This window comes from Heterodontus francisci, chromosome 43 (assembly GCF_036365525.1).
Source record: "Heterodontus francisci isolate sHetFra1 chromosome 43, sHetFra1.hap1, whole genome shotgun sequence".
NCBI lineage: Eukaryota > Metazoa > Chordata > Chondrichthyes > Heterodontiformes > Heterodontidae > Heterodontus > Heterodontus francisci.
This window is the reverse complement of record NC_090413.1, coordinates 5,665,479-5,690,647: the sequence shown is the minus strand read 5'-3', so window position 1 is coordinate 5,690,647 and position 25,169 is coordinate 5,665,479. Positions and strand designations below refer to the sequence as shown.

At 45.5% G+C, this 25,169-nt stretch overlaps 1 protein-coding gene across 1 annotated transcript; it reads left to right on the top strand.

Annotated features, from left to right (window-relative positions):
- The first annotated feature begins 1,994 nt into the window (after nucleotides 1–1,994).
- LOC137355551 (probable G-protein coupled receptor 139) lies at nucleotides 1,995–8,165 on the top strand. The gene is made up of 2 exons (XM_068020796.1): nucleotides 1,995–2,037; nucleotides 7,255–8,165. The coding sequence occupies exons 1-2, from the start codon at nucleotides 1,995–1,997 to the stop codon at nucleotides 8,163–8,165; spliced, it is 954 nt and encodes a 317-aa protein (XP_067876897.1).
- The last annotated feature ends 17,004 nt before the right edge of the window (nucleotides 8,166–25,169 follow it).

The window sequence follows — 25,169 nt, the reverse complement described above, 5'->3', positions numbered from 1 at the left end:
GTTTGGCAGGATGCCATAAGAATTCATGGGGTCCAGAGTTGATGTTGAGGACTCACAGGGCAACTCCCTCCCTACTGCAGACCACTGTCCCGCCACCTCTGCTGGGTCTGCCCTGCCAGTGGGACAGGATATACCCAGGGATATTGATTGCAGTGTCTGGGACATTGTCTGTCAGGTCTGATTCCGTGAGTACGACTATGTCAGGCTGTTGCTTGACTAGTCTGTGGGACAACTCTCCCAACTTTGGCACAAGCCCCCAGATGTTAGTCAGGAGGACATTGCACTTGAGTTTTCACTGGAGTTTAGAAGAATGAGGCGAGACTTGATTGAAGTGTATGAGATCCTGAACGGTCTTGACAGTGTGGACGTGGAGAAGATGTTTCCTCTTGTGGGTGGGTCCAGAACTAGGGAGCACTGTTTAAAAATTAGGGGTCACCCTTTTCGGACAGAGACAAAGGGAATTTTGTTTCTCTGAGGGTTGTGTGACTTTGAAACTCTCTGCCTTAGATGGTGGTGGAGGCGGGGTCATTGAATAATTTTAAGGCGGATGTCGATAGATTCTTGTTCAGCAAGGGAATCAAAGATTATCGAGGATAGATGGGAGTGTGGAATTCAAGACAGAAACAGATCAGCCATGATCTTATTGAATGGCAGAGCAGGCTCAAGTGGCCGAATGGCCTACACACCATCCTGACCTGGAACTATATCACCATTCCTTCACTTTCGCTGGGTCAAAACCCTGGAATTCCCTTCTAACAGCACTGTGGGTGTACCTACCCCACATGGACTGCAGCGGTTCAAGAAGGCATCTCACGACCACCTTCTCAAGGGCAATTAGGGATGGTAAATAAATGCTGGCCTGGCCAGCGACGCCCACATCCCGTGAATGAATTAAAAAAAAACTTCTGCTCCTAATTTGTATGTTCGTATGCTCGTATTAGTTTGAGATGCTGTATCAGATGCAAGGGCTCTATCGGGTGGATAGTCAGATATTTGAAAAAGAAGCCGCCAGTTTCTCAATAATGTAGATGAGAAAGAACAACGGAAAGTGGGACTTTGATCCATTCTATCTCATCACATCTTCGTTCCCACTCCCAAACCCTTTCTTCGGTGTCCTCCTCAGAAAAGAAAAACTCCTGGAGTCACTTACAATGGCATTTTCAAATTCCCAGCTGAGTAGACTTTGTCCCTCCATTCACCACAGCATTCTTGCAGCTACCAATCAGCTCAATCATCCGCTCACCTCCACCACATAAACTGTAGCAGTTCAAGAGGCAGCTCACTACCACCTTCTCAAGGGCAATTAGGGATGGGCAATAAATGCTGGCCTTGTCAGCGATACTCACATCCCATGAATGAATTTTAAAACACAAGGTGTTCTATTGGTTTAAAGCATTGTATTAGATTGAGATGCTTTCTCACTCTGTGGTGTTCATTTAATTTCAGATGCTGTATTTGTTGAATTCTGCAATGCATTGTCCCAAATAACCCACTTTAATCACGTAACTGCATGTCCACAGTTAAAGAGGGCAGCCACATCCCTGAATGCAGTTACAGCAGCCCTGAAAGAGACACAGGAACATGTGGAGTTTAATTACTGAATGGACACAGTCGAGTGAAGGACATCATTGAAACAACATGAGATCTAGAGATGGAACTGATGGTGTTTAATAATCCAACCCCATTGCTTGGAGCATACAGCTTTGAATTTTCATTTATTCATTAATATGATCAGATTGGCCCAGTCTTTGGAGTTTTCCAATTCATTCTCAGAACTAAATTTATTTGATCATAACGCAGACTTAACTCAATGTCGTAATCGGTTTGTTCAAATTCAAGAAAACAATTTGAACCATGTTGCAACCTCAATATCCCCCATGGAGATCCTCGAGTGTATAAGTTAAAGGATCTGACTCAGAGTTTAATGCAGAGAGAGACTGCCGTCAGGGACAGATCACTTCACACAGAAAATGCATCAAGCAGTTGACAGTTTTATGAAATTATGCTACACAATCATTTCCGTTATTGGTGTATCTGGTAAGTGACCATCACCATTGAAGTTGTGTAAATTTGTGAATGAACTGGTCTCTGGTTTTCCTGTTTGATAATATTACATGCTGAACTAGTGGTGATTGGTATACAGACACACAATCAGTGACATCATTTCCTTAAATTAATTGTCCTGCATTGTTTCTGCGGTTTTATTCTATTGCTCTAACTGAAAATAAACTTCTGCTTGTAGCTCACCGTCTCCATGAATTATAAAGTTACATTCTTTAGAACAACATCATATACTGTTGAATCTGACTTCAGTGCAGGCAACTCTCTGAGGGAAGGTCACAGTGGGAGCATCTGTCAATGTAGAATTGTAGAGTCTGGATCACTAACCAGAGTGAAGCAAGCTGGTTCAATTTTGAAATTGCATTTTTAGGTGACTGATCTCTACATTTCCTGGTGCTGCCTCCATGTTTTAGGGATGTAATTGATTGCAAAGTGGAGGATTGTTGCCTTGTTGGGTTTGTTTAAGTAACTTTGTCGGTCGTTCCAGATAAAGTCTTGGACTCCAGTAAATGTTCACTAACAACTCCGATTATTTACTCTCTTCAAGCAATCTAAGCTAGCATCCTTCGTGCTGCTATACCTTCCTCTCAAACCTATCTCATGTGACTGTTACATCATCGCTCGTGCAGTGGGAGGCGTCTCTCTCACTGTCTTCAGTATTAACCCTTTACATCCTGATACTACATCTCACCTCACAACTTTATCAAACAGTTTTCCAAATATATAACATTTATAACTTCTCTACTACTCTCTCTCTCTCTCTCCTCCCAAGTCTCTAACTTGACAAATTCAGTCTCATCGAAGGTTTGACAACTCTCCCTGATTTGGTTGTAATCTGTCTGGGATGATCAGTATTCTTCGTAGGAAGTCTGGATTGCCGACTTAGTTTTTCTTTTCTATAGGTTATAGTATTTCGTTCGGTTAGTGTTTGTCACACTCATCTGGATCTTGCAGATGGAATATTGCCTGTTGCTTTTGTGGAATGGGGATGATATTCCTCCATTCCTTCCTATGTTCCCTTCATTCATTTGTGTAACATTCGATTGCTGATAGTCTTCATATTTATGGATTATTCTACCTTCTCGTCCAGGTCATGTATCCAAACTTTCTGACCATTAATTTGGGTAAGATTCTCACTCAAAATCTCCTATTGTAATTCCGGGTTTGTTTCCTTCTGTAGGAGTTTACTCGTTCTCGAAATTTCAGGTAGTCTTGAGACATCACCTTTGTTTGCTTAACTTTGGCTACCTTTTTAATCAACTGCAGTTCCAAGCATGCATTCCTGCAAAGTAACACATTTCTTCATTGTGTAGGACATATAAGGCCTGTACCAGTTGTCTGCCTTTATGCTGAAGAGTTACTTGGAATTTGCTTTTTATTCACATTTGTGTCTGCCCTGGACCATGCAACTGTATATCTGTCAGTTGAAGAAAATGTCTCTTCACGCAAGGCCCTTGGTCAGATGATACTGTGATGCTAGCCCCTGTGTCAAGCTTATATTTGTGAGGTGTCCATTCATGTAGATGTCTGTTGTCCAGAAATCTTCACTGGATTACTGATTTCTCCCAAGAACTCTCCTGGTTCTTTCTCTTGTGTCTATTGCTGTACTTGATTCACTGCCCTTTGCCTGAAGATCTTCTTCTTTTTACCTCTAAGTGAACAGATTTTTCTGTGATACATTGTCCCATAGTGTCCAATTTTTCCACCATTAAAACACTCAGCTTTACTTGCTGGTCACTGCTCTCATCTGTGGGTCTTCTTGGCTTCAAACTATTGGCAAGGTTTTCCTGTGTCACGCACCTTCTCACCTGGATGTTTTTTGGTTCTTCAAAAGCGTTTCCCTGGCTTTGCCTTAACCAGTTGGATGGACATTGGACTCCTTCTCATCCATGGCTTGTCTTCAGCTCGTAGGATGACCCTATTCTGTTTGAGAACTTCAGCCTGTCTTACAAATTGAATGGCCTTTTCCAGTGTAAGGTCTTCCTTGGATTGCAACAGGTCTGAGAACGATTCATTCACTATGCTGACAACTATCTTGTCTCTGATTAGATCTGCCTTTAATTTGTAGTATACGCAACCTCTTGCCAATCTATACAGGTCATTAATGCAGGAGTTTACAGAGTCACCAATCATCTGTACCCGCTTAATAAAGTAGTCTCTTTCTAAGATTTTATTGGTACAGAGCTTAAAATGTTAATTGAATACCTTTTTGAATTTACAGGTAGACTCATGTATCCTTTGTCCGACTATTTCGTGGCCCACAATCACATCTACTGAATATAGGAAGGTGTTCATTTGTTCCACTTCAGATTTTGCATGGAGTTGCGAACCTTCGGAAGCTTTTTCTCCACAAACCCCGTTTTGAATCTGATTGGGTCCCTCTTGATTTTTTAAACTCTCCAGGATTCCCAATTATGGATCCAGGTTCCTTTATTTAATGAAAGCAAAATGCTGCGGATGCTGGAAATCTGAAACAAAAACAAGAAATGCTGGATTCACTCAGCAGGTCTGGCAGCATCTGTGGAAAGAGAAGCAGAGTTAACGTTTCGGGTCAGTGACCCTTCTTCGGAACTGACAAATATTAGAAAAGTCACAGATTATAAACAAGTGAGGTGGGGGTTGGGCAAGAGATAACAAAGGAGAAGGTGCAGATTGGACCAGGCCACATAGCTGACCAAAAGGTCACGGAGCAAAGGCAAACAATATGTTAATGGTGTTTTGAAAGACAAAGCATTAGTACAGATTAGGTGTGAATATATTGAATATAGAACATCAGCAAGTGCAAACCTGAAGAAAAACAACCTGAAAAAAACAGTGGGTAAGCAAACTGAACAAACTAAGATGAAATGAAATAAATGCAAAAAATGTAAAAAGGAATGCAAAAAAAAGGAAGAAAAAATAACTAAAAATGAAAGTAAAGTGGGGGGCTGTCATGCTCTGAAATTATTGAACTCAATGTTCAGTCCGGCAGGCTGTAGTGTGCCTAATCGGTAGATGAGATGCTGTTCCTCGAGCTTGCGTTGATGTTCACTGGAACACTGCAGCAATCCCAGGACAGAGATGTGAGCATGAGAGCAGGGGGGAGTGTTGAAATGGCAAGCAACCGGAAGCTCAGGGTCCTGCTTGCGGACTGAGCGGAGATGTTCCGCAAAGCGGGCGACCGCTTTGCGGAACATCTCCGCTCAGTCCGCAAGCAGGACCCTGAGCTTCCGGTTGCTTGCCATTTCAACACTCCCCCCTGCTCTCATGCTCACATCTCTGTCCTGGGATTGCTGCAGTGTTCCAGTGAACATCAACGCAAGCTCGAGGAACAGCATCTCATCTACCGATTAGGCACACTACAGCCTGCCGGACTGAACATTGAGTTCAATAATTTCAGAGCATGACAGCCCCCCATTTTACTTTCATTTTTAGTTATTTTTTCTTCCTTTTTTTGCATTCCTTTTTACATTTTTTGCATTTATTTCATTTCATCTTAGTTTGTTCAGTTTGCTTACTCTGTTTTTTTTCAGGTTTGCACTTGCTGCTGTTCAATATTCAGTGTATTCACACCTAATCTGTACTAATGCTTTGCCTTTCAACACACCATTAACATATTGTTTGCCTTTGCTTCGTGACCTTTTGGTCAGCTATGTGGCCTGGTCCAATCTGCACCTTCTCCTTTGTTATCTCTTGCCCAACCCCCACCTCACTTGTTTATAATCTGTGACTTTTCTAATATTTGTCAGTTCCGAAGAAGGGTCACTGACCCGAAACGTTAACTCTGCTTCTCTTTCCACAGATGCTGCCAGACCTGCTGAGTGAATCCAGCATTTCTTGTTTTTGTTCCTTTATTTAATGGACAGTTTTAGAGTGTTCCTCTTTAAGAAACTATTTTTTCAGGCTCGCTTGCTTTAATAGAGTTTCACAGGTATTCTCGAATGTTCACTGCTGTTTTAATAGGCGTTTTTAGGATTTTACCTTTTGCTTGAGAAGTTCACTTTGTTTTTTCAAAGGCTTGGTTGCTTTGCTGGAGTGTCCCTGCTGTTTTCGGGGATTTCGCATGCCTTTTGGCAGTTTGCACATTTTTCGGGGATTTCCTGATCTCCGCCCTCAGGTTCAGCCCGAGTCAAGGATTGTTTTTTCCCCTTGCTTCTTTCTCTCTTTGAGCAAGATGCCCAAGAAAATTACTTTAATCTTGTCAAAGTGCTTTTAACGCACCCGCTTGCTGGGTTCTATTTGCATTCGCCCATGGTTCTGTTCTGTGGTGCAGCCTGTATTTCAGTGCTATGACTCCCCAACAACTGCAGACCTCCTCACAACCTCTTCTGCTGGTATGTAATTGTCTTACTGTTCCAGGCCAATATTTCTCTTTAAATTTCTCTGTTGCTCCCCTGGTGTTTCTTCTTTCACTGCTTTTGCCATTGTTTTACTGCTGTTTTACCCTTGCTACCATGTTGGTTTGTTGGGCTTGTATCAGTAACATTGTAGGTTGTTCTAGAAAACGTCTTAGACTCCAGTAAATGTTAACTGACAACTCTAATATTTACAGTTACTGTATACTCTCTCAGCAAGCCACCTAAGCTCGCATCCTTCGTGTTGCTACAACTTATTCTTCTCAAGCCTGTCTCATGTGACCATCACTTCATCACTCGTACATTGGGAGGGATCTCTCTCATTGGGGTTTGGGGGGGGGGGTCCAATCCTGGAGAGTTGGTTCTGATCCCAGGCCCTAGAAGTCTTTATATGGGGGTGCCTGATATTCTGATGGATGGGAGCTTGGGAAAACAGGAGGAAGAACTCCTCCTGTTCCTGACCAACAAGCAGTGCCAGAACAACACAGACCATCTCGCTGAAACTGTCCTCGTCTTCTTTCATCTGCTGCTTTCCAGAGGCCTGGTAAAGATGACTGGACACAGTTAAACCTGGAAAATATATTAAATCAGAAACTTTCATCCTCATTAAAATATTTACATTGCCAACCTGCCCCCTGGGAATGACTGTCTGCCACGCTCCCCCCCACCCCACCCCCCTCCCCGTCCTGACTCCATTAAACCTGAAAGTGAGTGGGTTACTGGTAGGTTGGGGTCATGGTTGAGATTTTTAAATTTTAACCTTTGACCTTGGTGCGAAAATTCTGCCCTTACAGTCTGGGTCAGTCAGAGAGTTTTTGGTCAGTAATTTCCAGTCTCTTTTCCCTTCTGTCTCTTACAGTTAATTTACTGGCGATTGTGATCCTGCTCCGGGGTAAGTGCGGACTCTCCAGCTGCACCACTCGCTACCTGGTGGCCATGGCAACAGCGGATCTACTGGTCATTATCACTGAGGTCATACTGTGGCGGATCAGTGATTATTATTTTCCGGGATCTTTCCTGGAAATCACCCCTGTGTGTTGTGTTATCTTTGTCCTGCTTCGTGCAGCCACAGACTGTTCTGTCTGGTTCACCATCACTTTCACGTTTGATCGATTTGTGGCCATTTGTTATCAGAAGCTGAAAACTAAATATTGCACCGAGAAAACTGCGGCTGTGGTTCTAGCAACAACCTGCATTCTGCTCTGTTTTAAGAACATCCCTTTCTATTTTGTGTATGAACCTGAAGAGATAATGAACAATGTACCGTGGGGCTGTAATCTCAAGCCAAGCTTGTTCATTGAGCCCGGCTGGGTGGGATTTGACTGGTTTGATACGGTTTTAACCCCATTATTCCCATTCGCTTCAATTCTGTTTCTCAACGCTCTGACAGTCAGGCACATTTTAGTGGCCAGTCGAGTCCGTAAGGGACTGAGGGGTCAAAGCAAGGGAGAGAATCGCAGTGACCCAGAGATGGAGAGCAGAAGGAAGTCTATGATTTTACTCTTCACCATTTCAGGCAGCTTCATACTTCTGTGGTTGGTGTTTGTTATAAATTTCTTATATTATAACATGAGAGGAACAGATCCTGAGGATTACAATAATTCTGAATATATATTTAGAGAATTCGGATTGATGCTACGGAGTTTAAATTGCTGCACAAACACATTTATTTACGGGGTTACCCAGTCCAAGTTCAGAGAGCAGCTCAAGAGCATGATTAAATATCCGGTTACATCAATTATTCGATTAATTAATGAACAAAACAACTGAGAGCAGTGCAGAGGCGGGTCCCAGTGTTTCTTGTCCATGAATTTAATATACAAGACTTCAATCATCTGGCTGACACCAGGAATCACTGGGGATCTGATAACACGACCAGTGCCGCGGTAAGGTGGGAGGAGAGTGAGGGGTTGGGGCAGGAGGAGATACGGAGTGCCCCCTGCAGGAGAGGAGGGGAAACAACAGACACAGTCTCTCCACCACATGCACCGGTTCGATTCTCAGGTCCTCAAAACTGCTAGGAAAGAAAAACATTTTCTTATAAAAGCCAAAACGCTGCAGATGCTGAAAATCTTCTTGTGTGAATTTTTTGTCCTATTTTTGGAGCCACTTTGTTGAGACCATCTCCGTTCCATTCCCCCACCCAGTCACTGACAAGTGTCTCTCTCTTTCTCTCACTCTTCGAGACGATTGGCTGTGGGGTGGCTCAATGGGGTTTGGATCAATATTGGATATCAGGCAGGGATTCGGGATTCGGTGGGAGGGAGCAGGGCTGGGATCAGGGCACGAATTGACAGCTCCGACGTTTCTGCATCTTGGCTGCTCAGATGGGTGAAGCCAAAATCCGAACTGATCCTCATGTCAGCTGATATTGCTAACGGTTACCTCTCCTCAGGAACCCTGCTCAGGCAAACACTGGGGAATGTCCCTCACCTCCGAGTCATCAGCTCGGACTTCCATCCACAAAATCTCAAAAAAGGCACTCGGCAGCACGGATACCCAGTACTGAGGGAGAGCTGTTCTGTTTGAGTGTGAGTACTGAGGAAGCGCTGCACTGTTGGAGTGTGAGTACTGAGGGAGAAAAGTGCGATAGGAGGGTCAGTACTGAGGAAGCGCTGCACTGTTGGAGTGTGAGTACTGAGGGAGAACAGTACGATAGGAGGATCAGTACTGAGGGAGAGTGGTAGAGTTGAACTGTGAGTACTGGAGGGGCACAGTACTATCGGAGGATCAGTACTGAGGGAGTGCAGTCGAGTAAGAGGGTCAGTATTGAGGGAGCGCACTAATGTAGGAGGGTCAGTATCGAGGGAATGACGTACTGTAGGCAGAGCAGTACTGAGGGAGAGCAGGAGAGTTGAAGGATCAGGACTGTGAAAACATCGTAATATCGGAGGATCAGTACTGAGTGAGCACGGTAGTGTAGGAGCGTCAGTATTTAGGGAGCGCCCTAATGTAGGAGGGTCAGTATCGAGGGAACGACGTATTGCAGGAGGGTCAGTAATGAGGGAGAGTGGTAGAGTTGAAGGAGGATCAGTACCTAGGCAGTGCCATATTTTAGGAGGATCAGTACTGAGGGTGCATTGTATTTTAGGAGGGCAAGTACTGAGGGTGTGCCGTATTATAGGAGGATCAGTACTGAGGGAGCGCCATACAGTATGAGGATCAGTATTGAGGATGCACCGTACTGTATGAGGATCAGTACTGAGGGTGCACTGTATTTTAGGAGGATCAGTACTGAGGGTGAGCCATACTGTATGAGGATCAGTACTGAGGGTGCGCCGTACTGTAGGAGGATCAATACTGAGGGTGCACCGTACTGTATAAGGATCAGTACTGAGGGTGCGCCGTACTGTAGGAGGATCAGTACTGAGGGTGAGCTGTACTGTGGGAGGATCAGTACTGAGGGAGCTCTGTACTGTAGGATGATCAGTACTGAGGGTTCTCTGTACTGTCGGAGGATCAGTACTGTGGGAGCTCTGTACTGTAGGAGGATCAGTACTGAGGGAGCTCTGTACTGTAGGAGGATCAGTACTGAGGGAGCTCTGTACTGTATCACAGATCTGTTACATCGCAGAAGGAGGCCGTTCGGCCCATCATGTCTGCACCATCTCTTTGAAAGTGCAACACCCTCAGTTCCATTCCCCTGCCGTCTCCCTGTAACCCTGTACATTCTTCCTTTTCATATAACTAATTCCCTTTTGGCTGCTGCAATTGAACCTGCCTCCACCACATTCTCAGGTACTGCATTCCAGACCTTAACCACTTGCTGCATGAACATTTTTTTCTCATATTACTTTTGCTTCTCTTACCAAATACTTTAAATCTGTGTCCTCTCATTTTGGATCCTTTCATGAGTGGAAATGGTTTCTCTCTATCTACTCTGTCCAGACCGCTCATGATTTTGAATACCTCTATCAAATCACATCTCAGCCTTCTCTTCTGCAAAGAAAACAGTTCTAACTTCTCCAATCTATCTTCATCACAAAAATTCCTTATCCCTGGAACCATTCTCATGAATCTTTTCTGCACTGTCTCCAATTTCCTCACTTTTTCCTAAATGCGGTGCCCAGAACTGGATGCAATACACCAGCTGCGGTCGAACTAGTGGCTTATACAAGTTCAACATAACTTCTTTGCTCTTGTATTCAATGCCCCTATTAATAAAGCCCAGGACACTGTCTGAAGAAAGAACAAAGAACAGTCCAGCATAGGAACAGGCCATTCGGCCCTCCAATCCTGCGCCGATCTTGATGCCTGTCCAAACTAAAACCTTCTGCACTTCCGGGGTCCGTATCCCTCTATTCCCATCCTATTCATGTATTTGTCACGATGCCTCTTAAACGTCGCTATCGGACCTGCTTCCACCACTTCCCCCAGCAGCAAGTTCCAGGCACTCACCACCCTCTGTGCAAAAAACGAGCCTTGCACATCCCCTCTAAACATTGCCCCTCGCACCTTAAACCGATATCCCCCAGTAACTGACTCTTCCACACTGGGAAAAAGCTTCTGACTATCCACTCTGTCCATGCTACTCTTAACTTTGAAAACCTCAATCAGGTCGTCCTCCACCTCCGTCGTTCCAGTGAAAACAATCCGAGTTTATCCAACCTCTCCTCATAGCTAATAAACTCCAGACCAGGCAACATCCTGGAAAACCTCTTCTGTACCCTCTCCAAAGCCTTCACATCCTTCCGATAGTGTGGCCACCAGAATTGTACGCAATATTCCAAGTGTGGCCTAATTAAGGTTCTGTACAGCTGCAGCACGACTTGCCAATTTTTATACTCAATGCCCCGACCGATGAAGGCAAGCATGCCGTATGCCTTCTTGACTACCTTATCCACCTGCGTTACCACTTTCAGTGACCTGTGGACCTGTACGCCCAGATCTCTCTGCCTGTCAATACTCCTAAGGGTTCTGCCATTTACTGTATACTTCCCACCTGTATTTGACCTTCCAAAATGCATTACCTCACAATTGTCCAGATTAAACTCCATCTGCCATTTCTCCGCCCAAGTCTCCAACCAATCTATATCCTGCTGTATCCTCCGACAATCCTCATCACTATCCGCAACTCCACCAACCTTTGTGTCGTCCGCAAACTTACTAATCAGACCAGCTACATTTTCCTCCAAATCATTTATATATACTACAAACAGCAAAGGTCCCAGCACTGATCCCTACGGAACACCACTAGTCACAGCCCTCCATTCAGAAAAGCACCCTTCCACTGCTACCCTCTGTCTTCTATGACCGAGCCAGTTTTGTATCCATCTTGCCAGCTCACCTCTGATCCCGTGTGACTTCACCTTTTGTACCAGTCTGCCATGCGGGACCTGGTCAAAGGCTTTACTGAGGTCCATGTAGACAACATCCACTGCCCTTCCTTCATCAATCATCTTCGTCACTTCCTCAAAAAATTCAATTGTTAGTGAGACATGACCTCCCCTTCACAAAACCATGCTGCCTCTCGCTAATAAGTCCATTTGTTTCCAAATGGGAGTAAATCCTGTTCCGAAGAATCCTCTCCAATAATTTCCCTACCACTGATGTAAGGATCACCGGCCTGCAATTTCCTGGATTATCCTTGCTACCCTTCTTTAACAGAGGAACAACATTGACTATTCTCCAGTCCTCTGGGACCTCACCTGTAGCCAATGAGGATGCAAAGATTTCTGTCAAGGCTCCAGCAATTTCCTCCCTTGCCTCCCTCAGTATTCTAGGGTAGATCCCATCAGGCCCTAGGGACTTATCTACTTTAATGTTTTTCAAGACGCCCAACACCTCCTCCTTTTTGATATCGACATGACCCAGACTATCTACACTCCCTTCCCTAGACTCATCATCCACCAAGTCCTTCTCTTTGTTGAATACTAATGCAAAGTATTCATTTATTACGTCGCCCATTTCCTCTGGCTCCACACATAGATTCCCTCCTCTGTCCTTGAGTGGGTCAGCCCTTTCCCTGGCTACCCTCTTTCTCTTCATATACGTATAAAAAGCCTTGGAATTCTCCTTAATCCTGTTTGCCAATGACCTTTCATGACCCCTTTTAGCCCTCCTGACTCCTTGCTTAAGTTCCTTCCTACTTTCTTTATATTCCTCAAGGGCGTTGTTTGTTTCCAGCCTTCTAGCCCTTATGAATGCTTCCTTTTTCTTTTTGACTAGGCTCACAATAGCCCTCGTTATCAAAGTTTCCCGAAACTTGCCAAAATTGTCTTTCATCCTCTCAGGAACATGCCGGTCATGGATTCTAATCAATAGACGTTTGAAAGACTCCCACATGTCAGATGTTGATTTATCCTCAAACAGCCGCCCCCAATCTAAATTCTTCAGTTCCTGCATAATATTGTTATAATTAGCCTTCCCCCAATTTCACACCTTCACCCGAGGACTACTCTTATCCTTATTCACAAGTACCTTAAACCTTATGGAATTATGGCGAAATGCTCCCCTACTGAAAGTTCGACCTCCTGGTTGGGCTCATTCCCCAATACCAGGTCCAGTACGGCCCCTTCCCTAGTTGGACTATCTACATATTGTTTCAAGAAGCCCTCCTGGATGCTCCTTACAAATTCTGCCACATCCAAGCCCCCAGCACTCAGTGAGTCCCAGTCAATTTAGGGGAAGTTAAAATCACCCACCACTACAACACTGTTCCAAGGAACAAAAGAACAAAGAACAGTACAGCACAGGAACAGGCCATTCGGCTCTCCAAGCCTGCGCCGATCTTGATGCCTGCCGAAACTAACACCTTCTGCACTTTCAGGGTCCGTATCCCTCTATTCACATCCTATTCATATATTTGTCAAGATGTCTCTTAAATGTCGCTATCGTATCTACTTCCACCACCTCCCCTGGCCGCAAGTTCCAGGCACTCACCACCCGCTGTGTAAAAAACTTGCCTCGCACATCCCCTCTAAACTTTGCCCCTTGCACCTTAAACCTATGGCCCCTATTAACTGACTCTTCCATCCTGGGAAAAAGCTTCTGAGTATCCACTCTGTCCATGCCACGCATAACTTTGTAAACCTCTATCATGTCGCCCCTCCACCTCCGTCGTTCCAGTGAAAACAATCCGAGTTTTTCCAACCTCTCCTCATAGCTGATGCCCTCTAGACCAGGCAACAACCTGGTAAACCTCCTCTGTACCCTCTCCAAAGCCTCCACGTCCTTCTGGTAGTGTGGCGACCAGAATTGCACGCAATATTCTAAGTGTGGCCTAACTAAGGTTCTGTACAGCTGCAACATGACTTGTCAATTTTTATACTCTATGCCCCGACCGATGAAGGCAAGCATGGCGAATGCCTTCTTGACTTCCTTATACCTCTGCGTTGCCACTTTGCAAGTCTTTGGCTGTGGGAGGAAACCAGAGCACCCAACGGAAACCCACGCAGTCACAGGGAGAACTTGCAAACTCCACACAGGCAGTACCCAGAACTGAACCCAGGTCGCTGGAGCAGTGAGGCTGCAGTGCTAACCACTGCGCCTCTGTTGTTATATTAACTTTATTAACTATGAGCATTATTAACTGCTCTCTCAACCTGTCCTGCCACATTCAATGACTTATGAACATATACACCTGGATCCCTCTGCTCCAGCACCCCCTTTAGAATTGAACCCTTTATTCGAATTGTCTCTCCATGTTCCTCCTACCAAAATGAATCACTTCACATTTCTCTGCATTGAACTTCATCTGCCACCTGTCTGTCCATTCCACCAACTTGTCTATGTCCTTTTGAAGTTCTACCCTATCCTCCTCACAGTTCACAATGCTTCCAAGTTTTGAAACATCTGCAAACGTTGAAATTGTGCCCTGTACACTAAGGTCTAGGTCATTAATATATATCAGGAAAAGCAAGGTTCCCAACACTGATCTCTGGGGAATTCCACTACAAACCTTCCTCCAGCCTGAAAAACATCCATTAACCACTAGTTTTTGTTTCCTGTCACTCAGCCAATTTCTTATCCACGTTGCTATCGTCCCTTTTATTCCATGAGCTACAAGTTTGCTCACAAGTCTGTTGTGTGGCACTGTATCAAATGGATTTTGAAAGTCCATGTACACCACATCAACAGCATCGTCCTCATCAATCCTCTCTGTTACCTCCTCAAAAACTCCAGCAGGATAGTTAAACATGATTTTCCCTTAAGAAATCAATGCTGGCTTTCCTTAATTAACTCACATTTGTCCATGTGACTGTTGATTTTGTTCCGAATTATTTTTTCAAGACGTTTTCCCACCACCAAAGTTAAACTGACTGGACTGTAGTTGCTTGGCTTCCCTTTACACCCTTTTTTGAACATGGGTGTGACGCTTGCAATTCTCCAGTCTTCTGGCTCCACCACCAAGTCTAAGAAAGACTAAAAAATTTTAGCCAGGGCCTCTGCGATTTCCACCCACACTTCCCTCAGTATATTGGATACATCTCATCCAGCCCTGGTGTTTTATCCACTTTAAGTACAGACAGCGCAGTGGTTAGCACCGCAGCCTCACAGCTCCTGCGACCTGGGTTCAATTCTGGGTACTGCCTGTGTGGAGTTTGCAAGTTCTTCCTGTGTTTGCGTGGGTTTTCTCCGGGTGCTCCGGTTTTCTCCCACAAGCCAAAAGACTTGCAGGTTGGTAGGTAAATTGGCCATTATAAATTGCCCCTAGTATAGGTAGGTGGTAGGGAAATATAGGGACAGGTGGGGATGTGGTAGAAATATGGGATTAGTGTAGGATTAGTATAAATGGGTGGTTGATGGTCGGCGCAGACTCGGTGGGCCGAAGGTCCTGTTTCAGTGCTGTATCTCTAAACAGCCTATCTAATATTTCCTCTTCATCAATTTTAAACCGCTCTAGTGCCTGACTTACCTCCTCTTGCTACATTGCCTGGTTGCATCTCCTTCCTCGGTAAAGACAGATTTAATGTATTCATTTAATACCTCAGCTATAGAGTCATAGAGTCAAAGAATCGTCCAGCATAGAAACAGGCCCTGCGGCCCACCGTGTCCATGCTGACCATAATGCTGATCTATACTAGTCCCACCTGCCTGCATTAATTTCATATCCCTCTATGCCTTGCTCATTCAAGTACCCATCCAGATGTCTCTTAAATGTTGCTTCTGTTCTTGCCTCCACCACCTCCTCAGGCAGCTCATTCCAGATACACACTCTTCTTTGTGTGAAAAATTTACCCCTTTGATCCCCTTTAAACCTCCTCCCTCTCACCTTAAATCTGTGCCCTCTAGTTTTAGTCTCCCCTACCATGGGAAACAGACTCTGGCGATCTACCCGATCTATGCCTCTCATAATTTTATATACCTCTATCATGTCCCCTCTCAGCCTCCTTTGCTCCAGGGAAAACAGATCCAGCCTACCCAATCTCTCTTTATAACTCAAGCCCTCCAAACTAGGCAACATGCTTGTGAATCTTTTCTGCACCCTCTCGAGCTTAATCACATCTTTCCTGTAGTGCGGCGACCAGAACTGCACACAGGACTCCAAATGCGGCCTAACCAACGTTATGTACAACAAACATGATGCCCCAAATCTTGTACTCAGTGCCTCAGCCGATGAAGACAAGCATGCCACATGCCTTCTTCACCACCCTGTCTACCTGTGTTGCCACTTTCAGGGAACTATGTACTTGCACCCCAGGTCTCTCTTTTCAAGAACACTCCCCAGGGCTCTGCTATGCACTGTATATGTCCTGCCCTGGTTTAACTTCCCAAGATGCATTACTTCACACTTGTCTGCGTTAAATTCCATTTGCCAATCCCTTGCACACTTTTCCAGTTGATGTATATCCTGTTGAAACCTTAGACAACCTTCTTCACTGTCCTCTATACCACCAATTTTGGTGTCATCTGCAAATTTACTAATCATGCCCCTTACATTCACATCCAAGTCATTAATATATATGACAAACAACAGAGGGCCCAGCACCACTGGTCACCTGCCTCCAATCTGAAAAACAACCCTCCACTACCACCCTCTGCCTCCTATTACCAAGACAATTTTGTATCCAATTTGCTAGCTCACCCCGGATCCCATGTGTTCGAACCTTCTGGACCAGTCTACCATGCGGGACATTGTCAAAGGCCTTGCTAAAGTCCATGTAGACAACGTCCATCGCCCTGCCCTCGTCAATCCTCTTGGTCACCTCCTCGAAAAATTCAATCAAATTGGTGAGACATGATTTCCCACGCACAAAGCCATGCTGACTATCCCTAATCAGACCATGCCTTTCCAAATGCATTAAAATCCTGTCTCTCCGAATCCCTTCCAATAACTTTCCCATCACTGATGTAAGGCTCACCGGCCTGTAGTTCCTCGGCTTATCCCTTCTTAAATAAAGACACAACATTATAGCTATCCTCCAGTGTTCCGGCACCTCACCCATGGCTAACGATGATACAAAGATGATACAAAAGAGAGCTATACCCTCTGCCTCCATGTGTAAATTGCCTTTCTGGTCCTTTGTTTGCACTGGAGTGCTGACTTGGGTTGCATTGGAATGTTAAAGTGGAAGTTTGGTGACTGAGGATAATTAAGGATTAATTTTATCTTAAGTCTAGTCTGTCTTTTATTTAGCAGATTAACTTAACAGTTGCTGTTTGGGTTGGAGAAGGTGAGTTTTAGACCAGCTTTAAACAGAGTTCACTCAGGCTCTGCTTGCAGCTGCACCTTGTTAATTAGAGAATTGGCTTAAACCAGTTTTCAGGGGCCAGAGTCAGTCAGTATAAAAGTTTGCCACCTCACAGTGCTGACCTTGTTTGCACTAGAGTGCTGACTTGGGTTGCATTAGAGTTTTTTTTAGATTAGAGATACAGCACTGAAACAGGCCCTTCGGCCCACCGAGTCTGTGCCGAACATCAAACACCCATTTATACTAATCCTACACTAATCCCATATTCCTACCAAATATCCCCACCTGTCCCTATATTTCCCTACCACCTACCCATACTAGTGACAATTTATAATGGCCAATTTACCTATTAACCTGCAAGTCTTTTGGCTTGTGGGAGGAAACCGGAGCACCCGGAGAAAACCCACGCAGACACAGGGAGAACTTGCAAACTCCACACAGGCAGTACCCGGAATCGAACCCGGGTCCCTGGAGCTGTGAGGCTGCGGTGCTAACCACTGCGCCACTGTGCCGTGGAAGTTTGGTGACTGAGGTAGTTCAGTGAGGAGGGAGCGAGGAGCTCCTTTCATTCCCTACCTGTCTTCAGTGAGGGGAGCCGAAAGTTTCCAAAGAGCACAGCTGCCTGGTGAGTAAGTCCTGGTGAGTATTTTTCAAAGTGGATTGAATTGTAAGTCATTGTTTTAGCAAGCCTTAGTTGTTTTTTAAAATTATAATCTTCTAATGTTTTAAATTTAAAGGGTTTAGTCATGGCAGGAGAGTTTGAAGCCGTGGTTTGCTCGTCTTGCTGCATGTGGGAATCCGGGAACATTTCCAATCCCCGGGACCATCGTGTGTGCAGGAGGTGTGACAAGCTGCAGCTCCTGGAAGCTCGAGTTTCAGAGCTGGAATGGTGGCTGGAAACACTGTGGAGCATCCGCGAGTCTGAGAACATTGTGGATAGCATGTATAGCGAGGTGGTCACACCATAGCTGAAGGGACTTGAGGAAGGAAGGGAATGAGTGACCATCAGGGAGTCCAAGAGCATCAGGCAGGTAGTTCAGGAGTCCCCTGGGGTCCCGCTTGCAAATCGGTATTCCATTTTGGAGGCTGATGAGGCTAGTTCCTCCAGGGAGTGTGGACAGAGCCAAGCTTCTGGCACTGCAAGCAGCCTGTCTGCATAGGAAGGGGGAAAGAAAGGAAGAGCAATAGCAATAGGGGATTCTATAGTCAGGGGAACAGATGGGCACTACTGTGGGATAGTCAGCGGAAAATTGAGGAGCAAATATGTGTGCAATTTGCAGAGATGTGTAAAAATAATAGGGTAATAATTTAGGTGATTTCAACTTTCCCAGCATTAATTGGGATAGTCATCGTGTTAAGGGCTTAGATGGAATGGAGTTCTTAAAATGTATACAGGAGAATTTTTTAGCTCAGTATGTAGAGGTTCCAACAAGGGAGGGTGCAGTGCTGGACGTAATTCTGGGGAATGAAGCCGGACAGGTGGTTGATGTGTTGGTGGGGGAACATTTTGGTGATAGCGACCACAACATGGTACAATTTAAGCTTGTTATGGAGAAAGAAATAGACAAGTTGCAAAAAAAGTTTTGGATTGGGGGAGAGCGAATTTTAGTAAAATAAGGCAGGACGTGGCCAAGGTAGACTGGAAAGATTTACTTCTCGGGAAATCTACTGAAGAGCAGTGGGGGGCATTCAAAAAGGAAATGGGGAGGGTACAGGTCAACATGTTCCCTCTAGGAACATATTACCCTCTCGGGTAATAGGTAGGAGCAACAAGCCCAGAGAACCATGGATGACCAGAAACATTCAGGGATAGATGAGAAGGAAAGGAGAGGCTTTTAGCAAATACAAGAAGAGCAAATCAATGGTAGCATTAGTGGAGTACAGAAAGTGTAGGATGGAGCTCAAGAAAGCAATTAGGAGAGCAAAGAGGGGATATGAGAAAGCTCTGGCTGGTAAAAGTAGGGAAAATCCCAAGATATTCTATTCGTATTTCAATGGGAAGAGAATAACCAGGGAAAGAGTAGGACCCATTAGGGATCAAGGGGGAAATTTGTGGGTGGAGCCAGAGGACATTGGTAGTGTGTTGAACGAATACTTCACATCTGTTTTCACCCAAGAGAAAGAGGATGTAGATATGGAACTTAGAGAGAGAGACTGTGAGGTTCTTGAGCAAATTGTCATAGGGAGTGACAAGGTATTGGAGGTTTTTGAAGGCTTTAGAGTGGACAAATCTCCAGGTCCGGACGATCTGTGTCCCAGGATGCTGTGGGAGGCGAGGGTGGAGATTGCAGGGGCACTGACCCTAATTTTTAATTCCTCTCTGGCCACAGGGGAGGTGCCAGAGGACTGGAGAACAGCTAATGTGGTCTCAGTATTTAAGAAAGGTTGCAGAGATAAGCCAGGGAACTACAGACCAGTGAGTCTCACGTCAGTGGTAGGGAAACTATTGGAGAAAATTCTGAAGGAGAGAATCTATCTCCACTTGGAGAGGCAAAATGTGATTTGGAAAAGCCAGCATGGCTTCATCAGAGGGAAGTCATGCCTAACAAATTTGATTGAATCTTTTGAGCATGTGACCAGGTATGTAGATGAGGGTAGTGCAGTTGATGTAGTTTACATGGATTTCAGCAAAGCCTTTGACAAGGTTCCACTTGGGAGACTTATCAAGAAAGCAAATGCACATGGGATACAAGGTAACTTGATAAGGTGGATTCAAAATTGGCTTAGTTGTAGGAGACAGAGAGTGATGACAGATGGCTGTTTTAGTGACTGGAAGCCAGTGTCCAGTGGCGTACCACAGGGATCTGTGCTGGGTCCCCTATTGGTTGCCATTTATATCAACGACATAGATGACTATGTGGGGGGTAGGATCAGTAAGTTTGCGGATGACACAAAGATTGTCCGAGTGGTTAACAGTGAGGTGGAGTGTCTTAGGTTACAGGAAGATATAGACAGGATGGTCAAATGGGCAGAAAAGTGGCAGATGGAATTTAATGCTGAAAAGTGTGAGGTGATACACTTTGGAAGGAGTAATGTGATACGGAAGTATTCAATGAACGGCCTGACACTGGGAAGTTCCGAGGAACAAAGAGACTTTGGCGTGTTTGTCCATAGATCTCTGAAGGCAGGAGGGCAGGTTAATAGGGTGGTGGAAAAGGCATATGGGACACTTGCCTTTATCAATCGAGGCATAGATTACAAAAGCAGGGAGGTCATGTTGGAGTTGTACAGAACTTTGGTAAGGCCACAGCTGGAGTACTGTGTGCAATTCTGGTCGCCGGGCCAAGTGCTGGCAAATGGGATTAGGTAGACAGGTCAGGTGTTTTACTGCATCGGTGCAGACTCGATGGGCCGAAGGGCCTCTTCTGCACTGTATTATTCTGTGATTCTGTGATTCTAATTGGCCCCACTCCTCCTTTTACCACCCTTTTACTATTTATATGTCTATAGAAAACTTTCGGATTCCCTTTAATGCTAGCTGCCAGTCTCTTGTCATGCTCTCTCTTTGCTTTGTCAATTCCCATTTGGACCTTCTATATTCAGCCTGGTTCTCAATAGTATAGGAAGGATGTGATTGCATTGGAGGGGGTGCAGAGACAATTCACCAGGATGTTGCCTGCGATGGAACATTTAAGCTATGAAGAGAGGATGGATCGGCTTGGGTTGTTTCGCTGGAGCAGAGAAGACTGAGGGGTGACCTGATCGAGGTGTACAAGATTGAGGGGCATGGACAGGGTGGAAAGGGAGCAGCTGTTCCCCTTAGTTGAAGGGTCAGTTACGAGGGGTCACAAGTTTAAGGTGAGGGGCGGGAGGTTTAAGGGGGATTTGAGGAAGAACTTCTTTACCCAGAGGGTGGTGAGGGTCTGGGATGCCCTGCCTGGGAGGGTGGTAGAGGCAGGTTGCCTCACATCCTTTAAAAAGTACCTGGATGAGCACTTGGCACGTCATAACTTTCAAGGCTATGGGCCAAGTGCTGGCAAATGGGATTAGGTAGACAGGTCAGGTGTTTTACTGCATCGGTGCAGACTCGATGGGCCGAAGGGCCTCTTCTGCACTGTATTATTCTGTGATTCTCATTGGCCCCACTCCTCCTTTTACCACCCTTTTACTATTTATATGTCTATAGAAAACTTTCGGATTCCCTTTAATGCTAGCTGCCAGTCTCTTTTCATGCTCTCTCTTTGCTTTGTCACTTCCCCTCTGGACCTTCGATATTCAGCCTGGTTCTCAATAGTATTTTCTACCTGGCATCTGTCATAAGCACACTTTTCCTTCTTTATCTTAATCTCTACCTCTTTTGCCATCCAGGGAGCTCTGGATTTGTTTGCTCTATGTTTTCCCTTCGAGGGAACATACCTTGACTGTGCCCAAATTATCTCTTCTTTGTAAGTAGCCCATTGCTCATCTACCAGTTTTCCTGCCAGTTTTTGATTCCAATTTATTCACCCGAGCTCCATTCTTATCACATTGAAGTTAGCCTTCCCCTAGTTAATTATTCTTACCCAGGAATGCTCCTTGTCCTTTTCCATAGTCAACCTAAATCAATACAATGATCACTATCCCCTAAATGCTCTCCTACTGATACTTGATCCACTTGGCCTACCTCATTCCCAAGAACCAGGTCTAGCAATGCCTCCTTTCTTGTTGGACTAGCAACATATTGTCAGAGAGTCAAAGAGAGATACAGCACTGAAACAGGCCCTTCGGCCCACCGAGTCTGTGCCGACCAACAACCACCCATTTATACAAATTCTACATTAATCCCATATTCCCTACCACATCCCCACCATTCTCCTACCACCTACCTACACGAGGGACAGTTTACAATAGCCAATTTACCTATCAACTTGGAAGTCTTTGGCTGTGGAAGGAAACCACAGCACCCGGTGGAAACCCACACGGTCACAGGAAAAACTTGCAAACTCTGCAGAGGCAGTATCCAGAACTGAACCCGGGTCACTGGAGCTGTGAGGCTGCGGTGCTAACCACTGCATCACTGTGCTGCCCATAGAATATTTTTCTGAACACTTGCCTCTCACTGCTCTTTACACTACTATTATCCCAGTCTATTTTAGTTTAGTTTAGAGATACAGCACTGAAACAGGCCCTTCGGCCCACCGAGTCTGTGCCGACCATCAACCACCCATTTATATTAATCCTACACTAATCCCATATTCCTACCACATCCCCACCTGTCCCTATACTTCCCTAACACCTACCTATACTAGGGGCAATTTATAATGGCCAATTAACCTATCAACCTGCAAGTCTTTAGCATGTGGGAGGAAACCGGAGCACCCGGAGGAAACCCACGCAGACATAGGGAGAACTTGCAAACTCCACACAGGCAGTACCCAGAATTGAACCCGGGTCGCTGGAGCTGTGAGGCTGCAGTGCTAACCACTGCGCCACTGTGCCGCCCTTTGGATAATTTGGATGTTTGGATAATAAAACTCCCCAATTATAACTGCTTTATAATTTTTGCACCTCTCTGAAATTTCCTTGCAAATTTGTTGCTCCACGTCTTTTCCACCAGCTGGTGGCCTACAGACAACACCGAACAATGTAACTGCACCTTTTTTGTTCCAAAGTTACCGCCAAATTTATTATGTTCTGGACCCCTCTGGGACATCCTTTTTCTCCAGCAGTGCAATGCTCCCCTTAAACAATACAGCCACCCTTCCCTCTTTTTTCCCTTTCCTTTCTTTCCTGAACACCTTGTTTCCTTGAATATTTAATACCCAGTCCTGCCCTTCATTGGGCCATGTCTCTGTTATAGTCACAACATCATATTCCCACACGGTAATCTGCATCAGTCTTATTAACTACACTCTGTGCATTCACATACATGCACATTAACCCTCATTCAGACTTTATTACTTTCTCCCTTACTATGACCCAACCTAATAATGTACTATTCCCGACTCTCATGCTATCTATCTCCCCCAATATTCTGTGGACCTTGGTATACCTCTCTGATACTTGCTCCTGGTTTCTACACCTCAGACAAGTTACCAGTTTTGCTTCCCTCCAATCTGAACTCCCTCTCAGGTTCCCATCCCCCTGACAGTTTAGTTTAAACCCTCCCCAACAGCACTAGCAAATCTCCCTGCGAGGATATTCATCCCAGTCCTGCTAAGATACAACCCGTCCATCTTGTGCAGGTCCCATCTGCCCCAGAACCGGTCCCAATGGCTCAGAAATCTGATGCATTCCCTCCTACACCAGTTCTCCTATTCCGATGCTCACTTACACATTGAACTGGGAGGTCCTGCTTTTTAATCTCCTTTTTAACTTCCTGAAATCTACTTTCGAGACCTCATCCTTCTTCCTACCTATGTCATTGTACCAATGTCGACCACGACCTCTGGCTGTTTACCCTCCCCCAGAGGAATGTCCTGCAGTCTCTCCGTGACGTCCTGGACCCTGGCACCAGGGAGGCAACACATCCTGGAGTCATGCTTACTGCCACAGAAATGCCTGTCTGTTCCCCTAACTAATGATTCCCCTGTCATTATTGCTCTTCCACTCTTCTTCCTCCCCTCCTGTGCAGCTAATCCACCTGTAGTGTCACAAACTTGGCTCTGACTGCACTCCTTTGAGGAACCATCGCTCTCACCAGTATGCAAAATAGAAAACTGATCAGCAAGCGAGATCATCTCAGGGGACTCCTGCATTACATGCCTGGTTCCCTGAGACTTCCTGGCGGTCACCCATTCCCTATCTGCCTGCATGCTCCTAACCTGCGGTGTGACCACCTCTCTAAATGTGTTATCTGCGTAGTCCTCCGCCTCATGGATGCACAACAGTGACTCCAGACACCGCTTAAGTTCTGAACCCGGAGCTCAAATTTCTGCAGCCGGTAACACATCCTGCAGATGTGCTTATCTGGGACACATGGTGCATCCATGACTTCCCTCATACCGCAGGATGTACATTCCACTCGGCAGAGCTGCCCTGCCATTCCTGTACTTCACAGCTTACCAGGTTCTCACCAAACATCTCCTTCACTATACCGAAACAGGAACCAAATATTGGAGGTTTAACAATGGAGAAAAAAGTAGAAAAATGGAGCACCTCCTCCCCCCTTCACTGAACTCACCATACACCAAACCCAAATTTCCACAATAAGTTTGCAGTCTGCACCCAGACCTCTAGATTTATATCTTTTGAAGCTGAAACTGCAGCAACCAGATTTAGTTGGTCAGCTACATACCCAATCAGCTACTCGGCAGTAGGGCCTGTTAATCCCTGCCTAAGACTGTAAGAAACTTACTTTATGTTATTAACCAAACATTACTTTCTTAACTGTAGGCGGGCGGATCAGTACTGACAGAACGCCGTACAGTAGGAGGGTCAGTACTGAGGGAGCGCCGTACTGTAAAAAGATGTGTACTGATGGAGGGCCTGACTTTAGAAGGATGAATACTGAGGGAACGCTGTATTTATGGAGAGTCAGAACTGAGGGAGGGCCAGAGAGTAGGGTGGATCAATACTGTGGGAGGACCAGTACTGAGGGAGCTCCGCACTGTAGCAGGATCAGCACTGAGGGAGCGCCATCTTGTCGGGGGATCAGTACTGAGAGAGCACTGTACTGTAGGAAGGTCAGTTCTGAGGTAATGCCATATTTAAGGAGGGTGAGTACTGATGGAGCATTGTACTGTAGCAGGATCAGCACTATGGGAACGCCGTACTGGAGGAGGTTCAGTACTGAGGGTGTGCCGTACTGTAGGAGGATCAGTGCTGAGGGTGTGCCGTACTGTAGGAGGATCAGTGCTGAGGGTGCGCCGTACTGTAGGAGGATCAGTACTGAGGGTGTGCCGTACTGTAGGAGGTTCAGTGCTGAGGGTGTGCCGTACTGTAGGAGGATCAGTGCTGAGGGTGTGCCGTACTGTAGGAGGATCAGTGCTGAGGGTGCGCCGTACTGTAGGAGGATCAGTACTGAGGGTGTGCCGTACTGTAGGAGGATCAGTGCTGAGGGTGTGCCGTACTGTAGGAGGATCAGTGCTGAGGGTGCGCCATACTGTAGGAGGTTCAGTACTGAGGGTGTGCCGTACTGTAGGAGGATCAGTGCTGAGGGTGTGCCGTACTGTAGGAGGATCAGTGCTGAGGGTGCGCCATACTGTAGGAGGTTCAGTAC

What these genes read in the sequence shown, in the direction of transcription:
- LOC137355551 (XM_068020796.1), top strand. Translation starts at nt 1,995, where the DNA reads ATGAAATTATGCTACACAATCATTTCCGTTATTGGTGTATCTG. An exon ending in TTCCGTTATTGGTGTATCTG is followed by an intron (nt 2,038 to 7,254) that starts GTAAGTGACCAT and finishes TGTCTCTTACAG; the next exon opens with TTAATTTACTGGCGATTGTG.